The sequence below is a fragment of the Megalobrama amblycephala genome, linkage group LG2, assembly GCF_018812025.1.
Source record: "Megalobrama amblycephala isolate DHTTF-2021 linkage group LG2, ASM1881202v1, whole genome shotgun sequence".
Lineage (NCBI taxonomy): Eukaryota > Metazoa > Chordata > Actinopteri > Cypriniformes > Xenocyprididae > Megalobrama > Megalobrama amblycephala.
Window position 1 is genome coordinate 51,329,386 of NC_063045.1, and position 20,693 is coordinate 51,350,078.

General features: G+C 36.9%; 1 protein-coding gene across 5 annotated transcripts in view; it reads right to left on the minus strand.

Moving 5' to 3' along the window:
• pknox2 (pbx/knotted 1 homeobox 2) overlaps nt 1–20,693 on the minus strand; it is a 119,922-nt gene that overhangs the window by 37,409 nt on the left and 61,820 nt on the right. For 4 of the 5 annotated variants that reach the window (XM_048180754.1, XM_048180748.1, XM_048180746.1 and 1 more), the window contains exons 3-4: nt 7,101–7,209; nt 1,434–1,570 (exon numbers count right to left, since the gene is read on the minus strand). In XM_048180754.1, the coding sequence (XP_048036711.1) occupies nt 1,434–1,570; nt 7,101–7,187 (224 nt within the window). In that variant the 5' untranslated portion in view covers nt 7,188–7,209. Of the gene's footprint in view, nt 1–1,433; nt 1,571–4,881; nt 6,988–7,100; nt 7,210–20,693 lie in introns of those variants that run through there. The other variant, XM_048180749.1, reaches the window with a different exon arrangement.

The following is a 20,693-nucleotide window of genomic DNA, read 5'->3' on the forward strand; positions in this document are numbered from 1 at the left end:
ATATATATGCAGCGAGTGAGAAGCTGAGTATATGTGACTAGGAACGATAGGGAAGTAGGAGCAGACACTTTGTGTGTGTGAGTGTGTGTGTGTGTACGTAGTGTGAATGTAGGCTGAGTCTAGGCTTCTTTTTTTTTTTCACACCGCCTGCAGGCCGCCTCCGGCTGGCTGCTCACATCAAAGGCAGTTTTCTCTCTCTGAGGAGCTGAGAGACTGAGCCCCAGGCCTGCCCAGGCCTTCACAGACCTGCCTCAGGGGTTAGCGTGAAACCACGGGCCTGTGCCACGCCGCCGCGAGACACCGCTAATCATAGCCAGCGCTGCAGCCGGTCGAACGAGCCCTCGCGGCTGCCTTCAGATAGGAACCCATGATGCTACGATATGCATGCGGCTTGCAAACAGCCGCACTGTAATCAACCGGGAAGGGGAGGATTGGGAATGAGGCTTTAAGTATTTAAAGTGTCAGTGTGCCATGTATTATTTACTTCATGAATAAACGAGGAAAATATGACTTATGCAGGCGTGTTGCTAACCAAATCAAGCGTCTAGTCTGTATGCTTGTATTTAGATAAATATGTTATGAGGGTCTCAAATAGCTATAAAACTGCATTATTTATATGTGATGGAACAATGGTGTACAAGTACTGTACCTAGATAATAAAGGAAAATAAAGGAACACAAAAACTTTCATACTTTGTTATATATTACACATACTACTTTGTTTGTTTTAAAAGAAAGAAAGAAAGAAAGAAATGTATTCAACATTTGTATTCAGCAAGGAAAGACATTTGTAATGCTACAAATGATTTCTATTTTAAATAAATTCTGTTCTTTTGAACTTTTCATTCATCAACGAATCCAGATTAATCCTATAATATATAATGGCTTCCATAAAAATTTTAAGCAGCACAATTATTTTCAAAATTCATAATTTTAAGAACCAAATCAGCATATTAGGATGATTTCTGAAGGATCATGTGACACTGAATACTGGAATAATGATGCTGAAAATGCATCTTTTTCATCACAGGAATAAATTACATTTTAAATATACTGAAATAGAAAACTAAATTGTAATAATATTTCACAATATTATTGTTTTTACTGCATTTTTTAGTCAAATAAATGCAGCCTTGATGAGTCTTTGAAAACATTTACAAAATCCTACCGACCTTAAACTTTTAAAAGGCAGCGTATGTATATTTATCTATTTATTTTACCTGTCCAGTAAGCACCTATATAAGCACCATATAGTGACCACCAGGGAAATCACATAGCAATGTCCTGGCAACCATCTAGAACATCATTGCATCATGTTGCCCATCATTGCATCATGAAAGCACTATTTCACATTTTCTTCAGAGAAAGTAAAAATCTTGATTTGCTTATAAATTATGTCCTTAATAAGAAGTTGTACTCTTGCATAACACTCACCTGTAAACGGCTCGTTTGTCTGACTCCAGCTGGGCTTGGGGGTCGAGCGTCACGCTGACCGGGGCGGTCCCTGCTGCTGAGGCTGCAGAGAGGTGGACATGCTGGGCCTTTGAGTTTTGCTGCGTAGTGCCTGTCATCTGAAAAAATACACAATACAGAAAATGTTACACACCATATTACATACTGACTTCATTAATGTTTTCAGCAGACCTGCTTTATAGCTGAACTGAATGTATTTCTATGAAAGCTTGTTTCCGCCACTAAATAAAAAAGGTAACTGTGAATTTTTATCTCACAATTCGGACTTTCTTCTAACAATTGCAAGATATAAACTCGCAATTGCGAGTTATAAAGTCCAATTCTAAGGGGAAAAAACACTTTTTTTTAATCTCACAATTCTGACTTTATAACACGCAATTCCGACTATATCACACAATTCTGACTATATAACATGCAATTGTGATTTTATATTAAAAACAGAATTGCGAGATAAAAAGTTGCAATTATTCTGTATTGTATATTGTGCTATATAAATAAAAATTCACAATTTTTATGGAGCTTTTTTGTCCATTTGGAGATTGAAAATTCATCTACTAGGCTAGCATAGAATTGCTTATATAATAAACAACCATGTAGTAATGGCTTTTCATAATTCAGTGATTCAAATATTTTACAAATAAAAGGTACATCATCATACTCATATATGATTATTTTCTCTTTTTTTTATTTTGAACATGGACGTACACCAAAATAAGTACATTACACAACAGTTAAAAACAGTACAAAACAAAACAGTGAAACTAACATAAAATATATAGTTCCGACTTTAAATTCAACTGTAAAAATTCAACTACAACTTATTTCAACTGCAATATTGCTTGGCAACCAAAAACAATTTCACCTTTTGTGTTCTACAAAGGAAAAAAACAGTCCCTTTAAGACCGAATCCATGGATACTGACACATATCTTGTTTTCACCCAAATGTTTACGTCCACTTAAAGGCAGGGTAGGTAAGAAATTTTGTTCCAAATTTGTTTAAACTTTCTATATATATACATGCATAATTAAAATGTAAGAACTCTGATAAAAAGAGTATAAAAATCGAGTGACTCTAGACCGTTTAATCTGTATTAAACACAGCTCATTATTTCCATCCAGGACGAAACATAGGATTGGCTTAGGCGGCTGTCACTCTCTCGCAACCATGGCAACCACCCTTTTGCCACACATGACCTGCCCACTTGCGCGCGCACGTTTGATTTGGGGAATTCAAGAGGCATGGATCCTAGGAATACCAAAACAATGGCAGAGAAACAGCAAGCAAAATTCACAGTACCGGCCTATGCAGTTAGTGAAGGCAAACCGGGCAAAAAAGGAAGACAGTAACAGTACAAGAAAAGGCAATGAACAAAAAGTCTTTGGATAAACAAAGAAATAAAACGCGAGTTAATATCGGCGTGGCTCTCCAGCGATGGCGAGAACTGAGGGAACTCAAGGGGCTGAAAAGTGACTCCTTGATGGCTTTATTTCTGCTGGACAGGTAAATCTTTCTTTTTGTATTTTGATCATACATATTTTTTTGTTTATTTTTTCATGAAGCATGTGTCATTAGCACACGTAGCTGCGTAATATAGCTAACATAACATTACTTAGCGAGCCGTAGTAGAGACGATAAATAATCTATAGGCCTAGCACAAGATGATAGCTATAGTGTTGAATTGTGCATATTTTGGCTTTATAACTAAATACATGTTTAACAGATAGTAGGCCTAACGTTACTCCGCATCTAGGAACTTTTCTTAGAACTATATTTACCCTCTGTCTAACTCTTTTACCATGTTCACCTGTAAGTTTACCTGCACGTTTTTTTTCCGCCTTTGTTTTGTTTTTATATTCTCTACCTATGTTTACTGATGTCTTTATCTTGTATGTGTGTCGTACACACTTTGTTGTATGTGTGTGTTATTATTTTGTGTCTGCAATGCAGTTGTGAGTTGATATTTGAGTGTATGTTACTCTGTTTATCTGTAGAACAACGTATATGTTATGAATCTTACACGAAATTCATCTTCATCACAGTGTAAATGATGGTAATGGAAAAACGTGTATCATGCAACCTGTTTTTAGCTTTGCCTTATAGATAACTAACTCGTTAGCGAGTTAAATTATGTTTATCTTCATAATTATAAAGTTATTTTTATTACATGTGATTCTGACATGATGTCACTACATGCACTGTGCTCCTTCCTCTCCGCTCGTCTCAGGTAAATAATGCGTCTTCCAGCTCAGTGGTCGGAGTCGCACGTTCATGCGTTTTGGGGGCATGGCTTTGGAAGGAGCCCAGAAGGGAGGGGGTGGAGTGAATGGAAATAATGAGCTGTCTTTAAAACAGTCGTGAGAGGTCTACAGACACTCGATTTTTATACTTTCTTTTTCAGAGTACTTACATTTTAAATATGTATTGATATATAAATAAAGTTTAAACAAATTTTGAAAAAAAAGTTTTTTATACATTTTTTACCTACCCTGCCTTTAAGCCATAACTGACTGTATTTACGTGAGATACTCCACACTAGGGATGTTCCGATACCACAATTTTGGCTTCGGTACGATACCAGAATCTAATACCTCGGTTTTGATACCAAATCGATACCATAGGTGAAAAATAACCAGCCTCAAAAGATAAGTGAGTTGAAACAATTTTATTAATGAAATGCTTAAAACTCTGTAGTAACAAATGTGCAAATATAATGTAACAAAACCTACATTCAGGGAATATGGTTTAAATTTAGATTTTTGAAAAAAAAAAAAAAAAAGAAAAAAAATATATATATATGTCTATCTTTTATCTCTTTCTTTTATCACAAAGTGCAAACAAAATAACCCAATTAAAATGGCTTCATATCTTCACATCTTTTCAGTGTTTATTTTTTTGACAGCTCCTGACATTTATAATATTTATTAATCTTGGTTATTGTAAGGTTTGTGTTTGGGTTCATATTAGTTTAATGCACAAAGTAATGTTAACATGCTAAACATGTATTAGTATATTTATAAATAATTACTGATAGATTAAATGCTATAATACTGTTAGGTCAGGTTACCTCATGAACTTTGCAAATGTAGATTTATTGTAAAGTGTTCATATTAGTAATATTCATAGGCTATATTTCTCTCTCTCGTTCTTTCTCGGCTGCTTCCTCTAGGTGTCGCCGCAGCGGCAGTAATATGCCCTTCATACTAAAATTAAGATTACTAATCTCTTTATTCATTCAAATTCAATTAAAATATGATTGTTTGCCACAAGTGCACATATAACAACTAAACTTCATTGGTTCTAGTGTGTCACGCACGCACGTTTGAGCTTTCGTGTTTAATGTTTGATAGCTATGTGCGTGTGCTGATCAGTGTTGTGAATAAAAGTCTAAATTAAATCAGTTGACTCACCTATCGATCTCCGAACTCTTTCGGGATGAGCAAGTGACAAGTGCTTTGCTAGACTTGATGTGTTGCTTCCCGTGGCAACACATGATTTAAAGCAGCATTTGCAGATTTGTGCATGGACGTCTTTTGTTTCACCTTTATTATCACTTTTGAAGGCAAAGTAAAGTCATATTTCACTCATACAGCTGTCTTTGTCGATTAGTTTCGGGTGTGTAGAACTAACTTTATCTGTTTGATCCATCGTGTGTTGCTCTGTTGTCGCATTTGCCGAGTTTGTGTCTGTTTGAGCAGCACACTGCCACCTAGCGGTGAACTTCGGAACAGCAGCGCATAAAATACCGAAATGTGCAAAATTATGATATTGTACCGTTTGAAATATAATAAATACCGGTATTTTTCCAGTACCGGTATACCGCACATCCCTACTCCACACGATGGACATTTTCACTATGTGTGCATTTGACCATTCAGGCGCAAGGAGAACTGATCGCGTGCTGTCTAAGAGAACTGGAATCGCGTGCGCGAGAGAGCTCTTCTGGTCTGTCATTCAGCGCCTTTCCCGCCTTCACTAATCGATAACAAATTGTGATTGAAAGCATGCAGTACGCAATGTGTGGGTTGTCATCATTCATTTTGAAGTATTTCCACACCCCGTGCACAGATGCACCAACGGCAGCAGCAGAAACAATGTTACGTCACGTGAGATATCGGCCTTTGGTATCGGGGGTATTTTTACGAGTACGAGTACAAGTACATGAGCTTCGTATCGGGCCCGATACCGATACTGGTGAATCCCTACTTTTCAGAATTTTTGGAATTGTTTACAGCAATAATTAAAAACAGCTGATAATTCATGACAAACATAAATAAAGCTAAATAGCATGCATTTGAAGAGTATGCAACCCATTCTGCTTTTACCCTCTTCATGCTGATAAGCCAAAGATGCAACATCATCTTGCTCATGTGCATGTTATTGGCTCACAGCCAAGCACTGTCGTCTTATCAGATTTAGTTTATTAACGCTTCACTTTCGTGCTTTTTTATGGGTTGCAGCGCTTTTATAGCTATAAGAGCGGAAACGTGCGCGTAGTAATCTGGTTTGTTATCTTTTCCGCATTGGAGGAAAAATGGCAGACGTCCAGATGAAGTTCTAGAAAAACTTGAGGCAAAAGCTAGTAAGAAAAAAAAATTTCCAGCATACGTATTCAGGAAGGCATTGCCAATGTGTGTGCAGTCTCTCGGTTTGCCCATCTTGACAATGTAAGAACATTAGCGATTGCAGCATATGGTCTCATTAAAATCTGGAATCTAATTTGAGGCACTTGACCCCTAAAATTTTACGTAGGTCACCTTCTGCAGGAAAATGTTCCACCTAGTCATCAAATAAAACTCTGGCAGTCGAGGTGGGCAGAGGTCTTGCCCTCGCATTCGAAGCATTGTCAGGATGCACAAATACCCTGTTTAGGATGCATTAGTGGGAGAGAGAGTGCAACTCTCCTGTTGTCTACGTTTTCTCATCTCTCCCTGTCCTGTTTTTCTCTTTTGTGATGCAGCTTTGAAAGCAAGCCCCCTCCTGTTTCCCTCCCCAGAACAAAAATGGTTTTAGGGAGGAAGCTGGAAGTCTTAATCCCAGCCTCAAATAGGAAATAAATTAGCTTCTTCACACTTAACTAGCTCTCATTTGCATGTCTCCACCAGCGCGCTGCTCTGTTTTCCCCATCCTCTAATCCTCAGGGTGGAGGGATACAGCAGCTGGACAGGGAGAGGGGGACTCTGGGACAGAAATGCTGCTCTGTGTCCCTCTGATTACCTCAGGACAATCACAACGAAGATTTGACATGCTAAATGTTGCACAGAAGTACAGATGCATCTTTTCTGACATCCACAATTTGAGATTTAAAACAACAAACAATCTGATTTGTTGGTCTTATCATCTCCCAGTCTAGTTAGGCAAGTATGCTTTGGTGGTTTTAAAGTGGTTTTGACCAGTTTAACCAGCTTACACCAGTAAACTATCTTAGCTTTTTATTTCAGCAGGGAGCTCATTCAAGGATGAGCTGTATGTGCATCTTTGTGTAACTGTACTGGATTATGCACCTACATCTAAGGTGGGTCTATGTACTTAATAATATATTAAAATCTTTTTTAAGAATAGGTTACCTAAATAAACAGTAAGTTTGTCACAGCCTTCCTCTTTCTTTGTCGTTTGTTTGTTGACTGACCTGTTGGCTCTCCTGGTACGATGGTGGTGGGACGCTCTGTGTGGCCATCATGGTCAATGCTGGTGCTGGGGACACATGTTGCATCATGGGATAGCTTCACATGGAGACCCTGAAGGAAACAACAGTGACATAAAAGATTACTGAGAGTGCTGTTGTATGACCAAATTCGGATACTGGCATATTAACCAAAATGAAAAATAATTTACTATAAAAAAATAATAAATAATATATATAATGATGGCAAAATCTCAAAGAGACAACAATTATAAATAAGTAAATAAATGCTTTACTCAGTTATTTACTGAAACAATTCCAAGACTCACCACTAGGTGCTGCTGTACTTAAACTGACAAACAAACTTTGATACAATGTTGGAAGAAATTAGTACGTTGAGTTGTTTTTAAACTAAACTAAACTGAACTAAACAAAACAAACAACTAAAAATCATTTTTGAGGCCAGGGATTAAATCGAGGTCTGCACACAAACACTACTTGTAATTTGAAGCATTATGGACTACAAACCTATAGGCAGAAAATGTACATTATAAAATACCTAGAGTGTCCATTTAATGCAATAGAATAAAAGAATGCAAGATTGCAAAGTTTATAGAAATGCATAAATAATATACTATGTATGAATAATGGTACTGAATCCAATAAGGCCTTAACAGCGTTAGGGAAAATTACTTTTAAACGTAATGCATTACAATATTGCATTACTTCCTAAAAAAGTAACTAATTACGTTACTTAGTTACTTTTTATGAAAAGTAATGCGTTACATTACCTTTGCGTTACTTTTTCTCACCTGGGCTGGGCTTGCTTGTTTATTTTTTAATAACAACAAAAAAGTTCTGTTTTTGGCAAATGTAAAGGCCCTTTCACACCAAAAGTGAAATGAATAAGCCTCAGGCTGAAAGAAATGCATATTTATGCCTGTACAGTAGAGGGTGGAGCTCAAACAAACCTTTCAGCTGTGCTGCCATTCTGGATTAAAGAAGAATAAGATACAGGAGAAGGAAGTTCAACACTCTTATTTCTAAATCTAACCTAAAGTAATTTCTGTTTATTAGTATGATTGAATTAGATCATTGAAGGTCAGCAGCAAAGACATTGGATAATAGAGTGAGATTAAAAACGAAGTGTATTTGTGTAATGGTTTGCGTAAAATTCTAAAATTGCATTTCACTGTTTTTATTCATTTTGAGGAATACTAAATGTTTTTGTGCAAGTGAGATAAGTAAATGCATGTTCACATTTAGCCTAGAACTACAATAACCATCATGTTGACACAGTGCACACAAGGCCTGCACTTTATTTCTTTTTCTTAAAAAGTTACAGCACATTTAACAAACAAACATAACACACACTTCAATACAAACATACCTTATTCAAATCCCTCCCCCTCCACAATAACCCTGGCAGTCTTTTTTTTTTTTTTAAAGCTTCATTTTATACACTCCTATTAAGCATTATGTATATATACTCCCCAAGGGAAGGGCATCCAGCATTCTTCCAGCAAAGGGCAATTGAACGCCTTGCCTGTAGTAAGCACAAGTCTACAAGTTTTCTTTCTTTGATGGGCAGAGAGCTATTACATACCCAATACACACATTATAGGGCTTAAAATAATAGGAGAGGAAGTAAATTCAGATACATACGGAGTCACCTTACTCCAAAACCTCTGCATCTCCTCACACTCTTACACACAATAAAAAAATGTACCCTGGAACTTATTACACTTAAAACATAAGTCTGGAATACTAGGGTTAAATTTATTTAATCTCACAGGAGTGATATAGGTTCTCATTATCCAATTATATTGTAAGAGTCTCAATTGAGTGTTTATAGTTTGGGTTTGCGTTTTCAAACATATTGTACCCAACTCATCTAATGAAATATCTTTATTTAAAGGTGCCCAAGAATGCTTTTTCACAAGATGTAATATAAGTCTAAGGTGTCTCCTGAATGTGTCTGTGAAGTTTCAGCTCAAAATACCCCATAGATTTTTTTAAATTAATTTTTTAACTGCCTATTTTGGGGCATCATTAACTATGCACTGATTTTTTCAGCGCGCCGCCCCTTTAATTCGCATGCTCCCTGCCACACGAGCTCTCGATTATATTACAGCACATTTACAAAGTTCACACAGCTAATATAACCCTCAAATGGATCTTTACAAGATGTTCGTCATGCATGCTGTATGCATGCTTCGAATTATGTGAGTAAAGTATTTATTTTGATGTTTATATTTGATTCTCTATGAGTTTGAGGCTATATACTCTGTGGCTAATGGCTAATGCTACACTGTTGGAGAGATTTATAAAGAATGAAGATGTGTTTATGAATTATACAGACTGCAAGTGTTTAAAAATGAAAATAGCGACGGCTCTTGTCTCCGCGAATACAGTAAGAAACAATGGTAACTTTAACCACATTTAACAGTACATTAGCAACATGCTAACGAAACATTTAGATAGACAATTTACAAATATCACTAAAATATCATGTTATCATGGATCATGTCAGTTATTATTGCTCCATCTGCCATTTTTGCTGTTGTTCTTACTTGCTTACCTAGTCTGTTGATTCAGCTCTGCAGATCCAGACGTTACTGGCTGCCCTTGTCTAATGCCTTTCATAATGTTGGGAATATGGGCTGGCATATGCAAATATTGGGGCGTACACCCCGACTGTTACGTAACAGTCGGTGTTATGTTGAGATCCTCGTGTTTTCCGGAAGTCTTTTAAACAAATGAGATTTACATAAGAAAGAGAAAGCAATGGAGTTTGAAACTCAATGTATGTCTTTTCCATGTACTGAACTCTTGTTATTCAACTATGCCAAGGTCAATTCAAATTTTGAATCTAGGGCACCTTTAAATCCTGCATCCATGCTTGTCTTTTATTTTCAGAACTTTCTTTATGATTCTGTACCAGTGTATTATATAACTGGATAATTCGCCCTTTACTGAAACAGTCATGTGTGGAAAAGGTTTCCAATGTGGATAATGAAGGGTGTTGTACAGAATTCTTTAATTTCGAAAAAATAAAACTTCTAAGCTGCAAGTATTTTAAAAAAATGTTTCCGGGGTATATGGAACTTCAACACCAGATTGTCAAATGACATTTAAATATTGTCTTCATATAAATCCATCAATCTAACAATACCCTTATTTAACCATAATTTAAAACCCATATCATTTTAGCTGGGTTGAAATATTCATTACCCCAAATCGGGGAAAAACAAGACAACATTGGGGTCTCTCAGAGAAATTTATGAACTTCGTACCATATCATAATTGTATTTTTCAAAAATGGATTGTCTGTTGTTCTTTTTAGTTCCTTAAGGGGTGCTGAATATAAAAAGCTGTCAAGTGTCAAACCTTTTGCGGCCAACTTTTCAACCAATATCCAAGGTATATTCGTATCTTTTGAGAACCGCAACATTGCAGCCCTCATTTGAGCATCCCAGTAATACCATAATAAGTTTGGTAATTGTAACCCTCCCCTGTCATAAGGCAGGTACAGAAGGGAAAGTCGAAGTCTAGGCTTCTTATTACTCTAGATAAAATTAGAAAGAAGCTTACTCACTTTTTGGAAAAAAGCGGGAGGAGGGACAAGTGGAAACGACTGAAAGACATATAAAAATCTCGGTAATATGTTCATCTTAATCACATTTATTCTTCCCCACTTTATTTCTTTAAACTTGGGGACAAGAGAGACTATTTGAAAAAAGTAACTTAGATATGTTGTTGTAAATTGAAAAAGTAACGTGTTACTTTACTAGTTACTTGAAAAAGTAATCTGATTACATACCTCAAGTTATTTATAATGCATTACTGGGCATTAGTTACAAGTTTAAGCAAGACTTACAATCTAACACAATCAAAGATTACAGTACGTCTGTCCAGAAAACAAAATAAGCACCTTGAGGCGCAGGTACACGATGAGTTAGTGTTTTACTAAGATAAACATGACAACCCCAGCAGGCCAATCAGGGGCTCATTAGCTCTGTTGTCAGAAGAGTAATTGACACTGGGCAAGGGAAGTCCAGACCCCAGGGATGGTGCACTGTGGGAAACCTTGACTACAGATAATTGGCCCCATGTTACCACACATGGACCCCTGAACCCGAGTCAAGTTTTATCAAGTATCACACAAATGTTCTTTACTCTTTCTGCTCAATGTTAACTTGTCTGTACCAATAATTCTGGAGGTTTTCATTCACTCACATTTTGAAATTCATATTTTAAACTTAAAAGTCATTTTATCTGAAAGTCATATTTTAAACTTGAGTTTAAAGAAAACACACTTTGTTTTTTGTTTGTTTGTTTGTTTTTTAAAATAAACAAATAAGCAAGCATAACTGCAACCTTATAGCTTTCTTGTTTGATTTTTTTGTACCAAGTTGTACCAAGTCTATTACATAAACATCTTTGAATGTTGGATATTGATTTGAACATGTCTAAATGCATTCAAACTAAGATTTAGTTCCATTCAAATACTGAAGATGCCATAAAAATACAAATAATGAAGACGCCATAAGCATATGAAAGTAACTATTCAGTGTTGAGTCTTTTGTTCAATTTTAATTACAGAACCTGAAATCACACCCAAATCATTTAAATGATCATTTCAGACAGTTTAACCCAACCAATTCACAGTCTTCAGTCCACCATTGAGCTCCAGGCATTTAGTAGCAGCCCACATGTAAGAAGCAGAAGCTAACAATCACAAAGAATACTAAAAATACATAAGCAATCATATATAATTACTCTGAAAGAACAGTACAATCACATCTAGCGAGTTAATGTGGGTGGGACCTCTGCTCCGTACGGTAATTACGAGACATAAATCACTCATTTAAAACGTGACCTATAAAGTTCATTCTGAGCTTTAGTAATAGTAATTTTCTCTCTTGAGAACATCTTTAGCTTCGTCTATATCTTAACAGCTTGAAATATTAAAGTCACAGAATCATGTTTAAATTAGTATATATGCATCATTTCCAAGTGACTGCATCAAAGATTGCAGCAAAAATAATTCTGTGGACAGCAGAACAAGAGGACTGTCAAGAGGATTGTGGGAAAATCAAGGAGACATAGAGCAGAATACAGTACAGAAGCCAAGTCTGTCAGACGGCAGACAGGATGTAACCTTCCTCAGACAGCAGACAGACAACAGTTCGTGCGGGAAAACAGGAAAGATCATTTTTTTTCCCTTGCAGCTCATCTTCAGGTTGGCAGGAGCATGTGGAAAATGGTCGAAGGGGCCAAGGCAAAACAAGCAGCTATTTTAAGGAGATCCCACACACACACACACTACAGGTTTTAGGTTATCATGATCATAAACACCATCAGCACCTCTGCACTCGGACCGTTTCGTGTTGGACTTCGTGGAAACGTGAGGAATTTTCCAAGCACAAATTAGATTCTAGCTTGGCGTTGCATATTTTATGAAGCTCGTCCAAATCATACAAATTGAGAACGTTGTGTGTGTGTGATTTGTATACTGATTACACACCACGCTTGTGTTCTCATTCCAAGTGCTATCAGCCGAAAGGCATCTTCACTGTTATCTCGCCTCATTTTAATTGCAAATTTTGTGAGCGAGTTGGTAATTAAATGGAAAATTGCACATTAATTGATGAGACTAAAGATAAAGCAATTCCAATTATTGCACGGTATTTTAAGGGGGCCTCTCAAGTCTTGGTCCCTGGAGTGACGCGGTACCCACCGCAGCATCATAATAATAATGCATACACGCCGTGTACACTAGGTAACAGCTCTATCCACAAACCTGTGTTTACAGACATGGACACACACACGCATACTTTATAACGAGCAAAGAAACCTCCGAAGTCTCGACGGGCAGAGGCGTGTAGTGATTAAGCCTTCTGGCTTGCTCTTTTAAAACACATCATCGAACCTTCTGACTTAACATACTGTGTATTGGTTTCAATGCATCGATCGATACAAACACATTGATCTGTTCATTGATATACAGTCAGAAATTCTTCCCCTCTCATGCACCGATGGTCTAAACAGCTGTGTATACATCAGGACATGCACTTTTAGCCTTGTGTGCAGTAAAGTAGTACACATAAAGCAATAAGAAAGATCAGGATGTTACTCTGTCTAAACACAACTTGTAGAGTCAAAAATTTCTCTTCTAGAGAAAATCAAACGACTAAATGAAAAGACCACTGAAGCAGCTATAGTTAAAATTTGAACACAATTGCAAATTATGTTTATGCATTTGGTCTGTTTTGATGTTTTTGAAAGAAGTTTCTTATGCTCATGATGACTGCATTTATTTTATCAATACAGTAAAAACAGTAATACTGTGAAATATTACAACTACTTTCTATTTTAAAATATTTAAAAATGTAATTTAGTCCTGTGAAGGCAAAGCTGAATTTTCAGCAGCAATAACATAATTCCAGTTTAAACTCCATGTCTTTACTGCCACTTTTGGTTAATTTAATGGATCTTTGTGGAATATAAATATTAATTTCTTTACAAAAAAAAAAAAAAAAAAAAAAATCTTATTCACCCCAAACTTTTGAATGGTCATGTGTTTAGGTTGTATACACTCCTGTGCCAAGGGCCAAGCCCACAATGGCTAAACACTAATCTTATAATTATCTTAACCAAAAATGATTGGTCAGGAAATTATCAAAATTTAAGCAAATGCTCTACTTAAAAGCCATTACTGTCTCAGAAAAACATCAAAGACAGAATTAAGTTTTTGGCAGAATATGGGAAGTTGTGCGTTGAGTGATGAATCATAATGAAACACAAGTCGCATGGTGATGCTCCAGAGCGGCGCCTTCGAAAATCTTCTGAGAAATAATAATAAATGCATCTCTACCACGGTGAAGCATGGAGGAAGAGGTGTCATTGTGTGGGGAGCCTTTTAGATACTAGTATTGGTGAGCTACTTCACTGTGAAAAGTCATTTAATGCTTTGGAGTACAGGAGAATATTGCAGAATGGCTTGCTTCCCACAAATGAAAAGTTGATATCTAAAGAGGAATGATCAGATGTTATTTTTCAACAAGTCAATGCTCCTGCCCAAATTGCAAAGACAACCAAGAAGTGGCATGAGAACAAGTCCATCAGGCTCATGTTTTGGCCTGGTCAAAGTCTAGATTTGAACCATAGACTGTATAAAAATAAAATTAAAAAATTAAAAAAATGGACGACGCACCTTCACTCTCTACCATTGTAGAAAAGTGAGGCCCCCAGTGTCCATATATGGCGCTGACATCTTGGAACCGAGTCTGCACAGTAGTGAACTCGGAGCCAGAGTCTGCGCAGTAGTGAGCATGAAATGGAGCCAAAGTATCAAGGCCCCGCCCACACTCCCGCATAAACGGTACGGTTTATTGCAGAACAACTCATTATGTTGGTGTGGAATAAACAGTTATGGAAATGTAGAAACTAAAGTTGAAGCTCCAATGTCCATATGAAAATCCCAAAGTCAGTTGGTGCTTCAGTGACTACTTCGCTCAGAGAAGCTGTCAATCTCAACTGCCAATCATGACGTCAAACCCCTGTTTTTATAGCTTCAAATAGCTAAACACAAACGTATTTAAAATACGAACACTTGAATTTACATCAGCGTGATGATAACTACCTAAAATGAGAGAAACCATGTTTGGGAAAAATTTAATTGAAGAGTAATTTGATTGTTTAGTCACATTCGATTACATGGAGAGGGTGGGGTTTATGAGCTATACTGCATCCAACCACCTGGGGGCGATTGAAACGTTTTGGCTTCACTTTTCAGGACTTGTGTGGCACACCTGATTTAAACCCTATAGTAAATATTTGGTCTCACATTGAACTTAAACGAACTGGGAGACATTTTTCAACTACTCATGAACTGTCTGAAGCCATTAACATTGAGTGGAACAACACGGACTCTTCTTCCTGTAAAAAGCTGTCTGCAAGTTGGGGAAGGCTATTCCGCGCTTACTTTATCTACAGTATTCAAGCAATTCTTGCTAATTTCCTGACCAACGATTTGAGATTAAAAAAAAGACCACTAAATATGTTGCCATTTTTGGCTTGGCCCTTTTTTTTTTTTTTTTTTGCCCATGAAGTGTGTGTATGTATGTACACTCTAAAAAATGCTGGGTTAAAAACAACCCAAGTTGGGTTGAAAATGAACAAACCCAGCAAATGGGTTGTTTTAACCCAGCGGTAGGGTTAAATGTTTGCCCAACCTGCTGGGTAGTTTTATTTAACTGAACTATTGTTTAAAAATTACTGTATTGCTTAATTAAAATTAACCCAAAGTATGTTGGAAATGAACATTTATTAATGTTCAATGAATAATTATTAAACAATAAACATTTATTAAATTGCTTATTAATAATTTTATATTAATAAACTATTAAACTATTAAATTTATATTAATAAAATATTAAAGCTTATTAATTAACATTCACCTTTTGTCTATTATTGTTGCCTCTAATTGCATCTGGTTTTTAATTTCCCAACTATTTTGGGTTCATTTTAAGCTAGCCATATAGCAATTTTTAAACAATAGTTGGTTTAAATAAAACTACCCAGCAGGTTGGGCAAACATTTAACCCAACTGCTGGGTTAAAACAACCCAATCGCTGGGTTTGTCCATTTTCAACCCAACTTGGGTTGTTTTTAACCCAGCATTTTTTAGAGTGTAGTTGCTTTAAAGTGTGAATGACCAGAAGCTATTGCTCTCTTGGGTATTTTTCCCATTAAATAATGCATTAAATGTTGTTAAAGCCTGGGCAGAATTGCAGTAACACCAATTTAAAGAGAACGTAGTGTAAATTACTAAACCATACTATTTATATAACTATAAATATATGAATATGAAATATATGAATACAATTTATTCCTATTAAATACAAAATAATAATTTGAAATTAGTATTTAATTTTTTAATGAAATATATTTTCAAAAGTGCATCAAAAAAGATACTAAAACTATACTAAAAAAGACTAAATAAAATTAGCTTTTAAAAGAGTAATATTATTAATAAGGCAGAAATTAAATAGTTAATTGCGTTAAATAGGAAGTTTTTTAAATTACGGTGTTTCACGAGAAATGTGCAATTGTAAGTCACATATACAATCCAGCAGCCTGCAACTTCATAATTACAGCTGGCGGGGAGAGCGTTTTAAAGGCTGGGGAAATGGAAAGTAAAGTGGGGATGTATTGAACATGTCTGGTATGTGTCTGGGAAAAATCGAGAGTTCGAATGTTAGCCCTCTTCCCATCGATACTGCTTCACCAGACCCCTCACCCACAATCATTTGACTGTTTGATCAGTCGATAATTAACACAGCCACCTGACGGAAAACTGCAAGTGACGAGGCTAATAGAACAATGTCGGAGAGGTTGTTTAGTAATGACAAAGCCTGCATGCTAATTTGTGAACTGAAAGTATATACTGAAATGAAGACATCACAGCAGTATCGGGACACTATCATGTCACTGTCACAAACTCTTTGTGTTAGCATCTAGCTGAGTTTAAGAATGGAACTTTATAGTATATGTATATATTAACATTAATAATTCATTACTTAACTTTAACATTTTACTTAACACAGCTTTATCTGGATTTTGCCGTGGCATATAGCCCAACATCTGAAACTACTCTTGCTATCAGCTACAAACAAATGGCAGAGAACGGCCATGTATTGAATCTCTCAGTCCGGGACACGCATCCTTGTGCACAATGCCGAAGGATCAAAGATGTGTGACTTCCTCTTAGTTAGAAACATCCTTTGTGGACGGGCCGTGGAGCACTCAGCATGTGAGCCGGTGCAGAGAAAGAGCAGCAGGTTTTTTCCCCGTTAAACAGAAACAGGTGAGCTCTGAAGTACAGGAGGAAGTGGTTCATGGTTTACAGACCCCATTCATCATCATCTACATAGTCTCCCCTTGCGTCTCACAGCTAGCCCTCACATCTGGGAAGAGGGTGTTTTATATATCTGTTTACCAGGCAAGCTGGCAGACTGAAGAACCAACAGACCTTCATTTTCTCTTGAGATACTTCCAACGTGGCACGCCACTGGACGTTGTTTCGAAAACTGAAAACAACTACATAAATCGTTTCATTTATAGGTGAAGTGTGTTTCTGTGCCACTGGTGTCATAAACCAAATATACATGGCCTCAGTACACTGCCCCAGGATAATGTTTACAAAGTTATTTTAGTCATAGTTTTAGTCTTTTGACGAAACTAACCTTTAAATGTAACCAATATTTCGGTGTGCCATTTTCATCCATTTTAGTCAGATCTACTAAATTGGCAACTAATTTTAGTCCACAAAAACAACATTTTATTCATTTACAATGTGTTATACACATTCTGACTAATATAGTTCAGAAGTTTGGTAAGATGTTTTAATGTTTTTGAAAGAAGTCTCTTATGCTCAGCAAGAGTGCAATTATTTGGTCAAAAATAGAGAAAACCGTGAAAACTGAAATGTGAAATATTATTACAATTTGATGGCAAAGCTAAACTACTCCCGTCTCCAGTGTCACATGACCCTTCCAATTTGTTAATTTGGTGCCCAAGAAACATTTCTTATTATTATCAATGTTGAAAAGAGTTGTGCTACTTGATATTTTTGGAAACTGATTTTAGAACCGCAATTATTTGAATAGAAACCATTTGTAATATTATAAATGTCTTTAATGTCACTTTTATTGTGTCCATATTGAACTGACCCCAAATTTTGAACTCCAGTGTAACTTTGTGACTATGATTAGACTAGATGAAACAATCATATTCTTTCATGTTAACAATGCAAGTTGAAAATTAACACTGAAAAGTGCTATTTTTTCCTGTAATATTTTTGCGAACAGTATTTCTGAATTAAAATTGTAATCAATCACAATGATGCGCATTGTTTGTCTGTTATCATTGACAAAAGTGAACGTTTTCATTAGTAATTTTGTCAATCAAAGCGAGAGCCCTGCCCCAACCCACGCCATTGGTTGAATCAATGTTGCTGTTGTTGGGCAGATCGGGCTCAAACAATGTTTTGAAAACACTGCAGTGTTTATACTTCTTGGGGGAATCAACCTGCGAATGTCTTTCTTGCAGGTATCTCTGCATATTAAGTTGGGATATAAAGTATTTAACCATCAAAAAATGGCACACTACTGCTGTAAAATGAATGATAACTATGAATCAAGAGTGAAAGACTTCATTGTAAACTCCAGTACTTTCCTCTGTGCCTAACCTGAGGAATCGTTGATCTTCAAAGTAAGTGTGTGCCGGTGCCAAAAGTGTATCTGATTGTGATTTTCCTGGCTCCTTTTCTATGTATCCTGTGCGGAAGTTTGTCAGTCACAGATGCTGCGGGGAATGCAATGAATAATTTTAAACAGTGTGCGTGTGTCACAAATGCCCAAATATCATGAATCTTAATGTCCTGAGTCAGGGCTTCTCCAAAGTGAATATATAAAACCGGCCCACCTGAATACATTTGCTACATTAGAGGTCCTTCCGTGGGCAGATTTGCAATGTGTTCTGAGCGCGTGCAAGTGTGCGCTGGGAGAGGAAAAGGACGGAGATATGAGGTTTGATTAATGAAGAAGGGAAAAGGGCAGTGTGTCGGAGCAGAACCCCAGCGCAGGGACGGAAAACTCCGGACCAGGTTCTCAGGCAACACACGCACACGAATTTAGACGTACAAACATACACCCAATAGGGCTATACACCTTCAGGCAACATGCTGCTATTGCATATAAACACACACACACAACAAAAGTGTAAAACAGCTTGGGAGACTCAGCGTCCCAGCACTGCTCATTAACCTGTAGGAACCACAGGTGGAGGATTAATCTCTGATATTCATGAGCTCAAATCTATCTGTGTGGGTGTGTCTCTCTCTCTCAATCACACACATGTTCAAATTATGGCTTTCTATTTGATTTAAAGAGTACCAATGTTGTTTTGGACCACACTGATTTAAATTATATGGAAAAAACAACAAAAAAACAAATCAAATACAGTTCATTTTACTCTCTTCAGTTTTCACTGTCTGTAATTTTTTTATGAAATGGAAGGTCAAATCCAGCACATTGCATACAGTATACAGTATTCCAAACAGTGTGCACTGCTTGTACACCTGGAAATTTTGCAAAGGTTATGCAGAGAAATTCTCAAAATTTGCATTCTGTGATTATATGTATATGACTGTATGCCATTTGGAACACACCCTTTGTGTCAGAATCTTCATTCACCATTCATCCAATCTATCTGCAATTTCACTTCCCTTTGTATTTATGCTAATGATTGTTTGGATATGGTAGATCTAGAAATAATTCCAAAGTGTCCTGCTTTTTAAAATTAGATTAAAGTCTTCGCTGAAATGGGTGTTGCGGAAACTTACTGTGTGGTAAAATTTTGCTATTCCCAGAGGCCTGATGGTTCGCATGCAAATGACCTCATTAGCATAGCTAAAAGCTTTTATTATAATTAGCATTTTCTCAATAGACTGCACAAGTACAGAAAGAATGGAACCTAAAAGAATCACAACTGCATTTTCATTCCAGATTTATAAAACAGAGACATTACTTTTGTGTAACTTTATTGAGAGTTTAGATGAACAATATGATGGATACCTGCATTAACTGTGGCCTGAAATAAGTCTAATTCTGATGATACTGTATGGAACCACAAAGGATATCCTTTGGCTTATTTTCAATACACTTCCTGGCTAGCGGCTAAGATAAAGGAGAGGTGTGCACGTACAACACGTAGACCAGTTTTACTGTATGACAAGCTGAGAGGGCAAAAAGCTAATAGCACTCTTTTGAAAAGAATTCAGTACTGCTTGACTCCATCCATTAAATGTGATAACACGGCAAGCTTCAGAAAATGGACCAAAAGCTTCATTTAAAATGCCCTTAGATCATTCTAAGTTTTATGTGCCTTGTGTGGGCATGTGTATAATTCTGTCACCGTGTTGCAACGGCACAGAGCGCAATCGCATCTTGATGTCATTAGCGCACACAAGAGTGAGCGGTAGTTCCTGGCGGTGACACGCCATGGTTACGTTTCCTCACTGCGCTGATAAAAATCGGAATATCGAAGGCTGGAATTCCGCCGAAATTGGGACACCTGAGCTCATAGAGAGTGAAGGTAATCTTCAAGAGCTTGCTGTCAAATCGGTTTGGTCGCTCTCATGTTGAGCAGAGATACGGGTAAGGGGACAGTGTGTGCGTTATCTTGATTCCCAATCTGCAGGGCTGTTTAAATAGATACCTCCTAATCTTACCACGAGGCATCCAGCTCTGTCGCTTGGTGAGACTTTGGGTAGATGCGGCAAAAACCAGAGAACCCATCTGTGATAAATGTGTTGAGAGATCAGAAAGCAGTCTGCGTTAATACATCATTCTACAGAAGTCATTTCAGTGGACGCTTGTTGAGTGATTCTTTGACCGATGGAAACGGTGGCCACTTATGCCCGTTTTTAACCCATTTAGCACGTCATCCATCAATTTCCACTCAGTTGCTGTTAATGGAATAGAGTGATATGCCTTGGAAACAGGCCTGTTTTAGCCATCGAGCATAAGA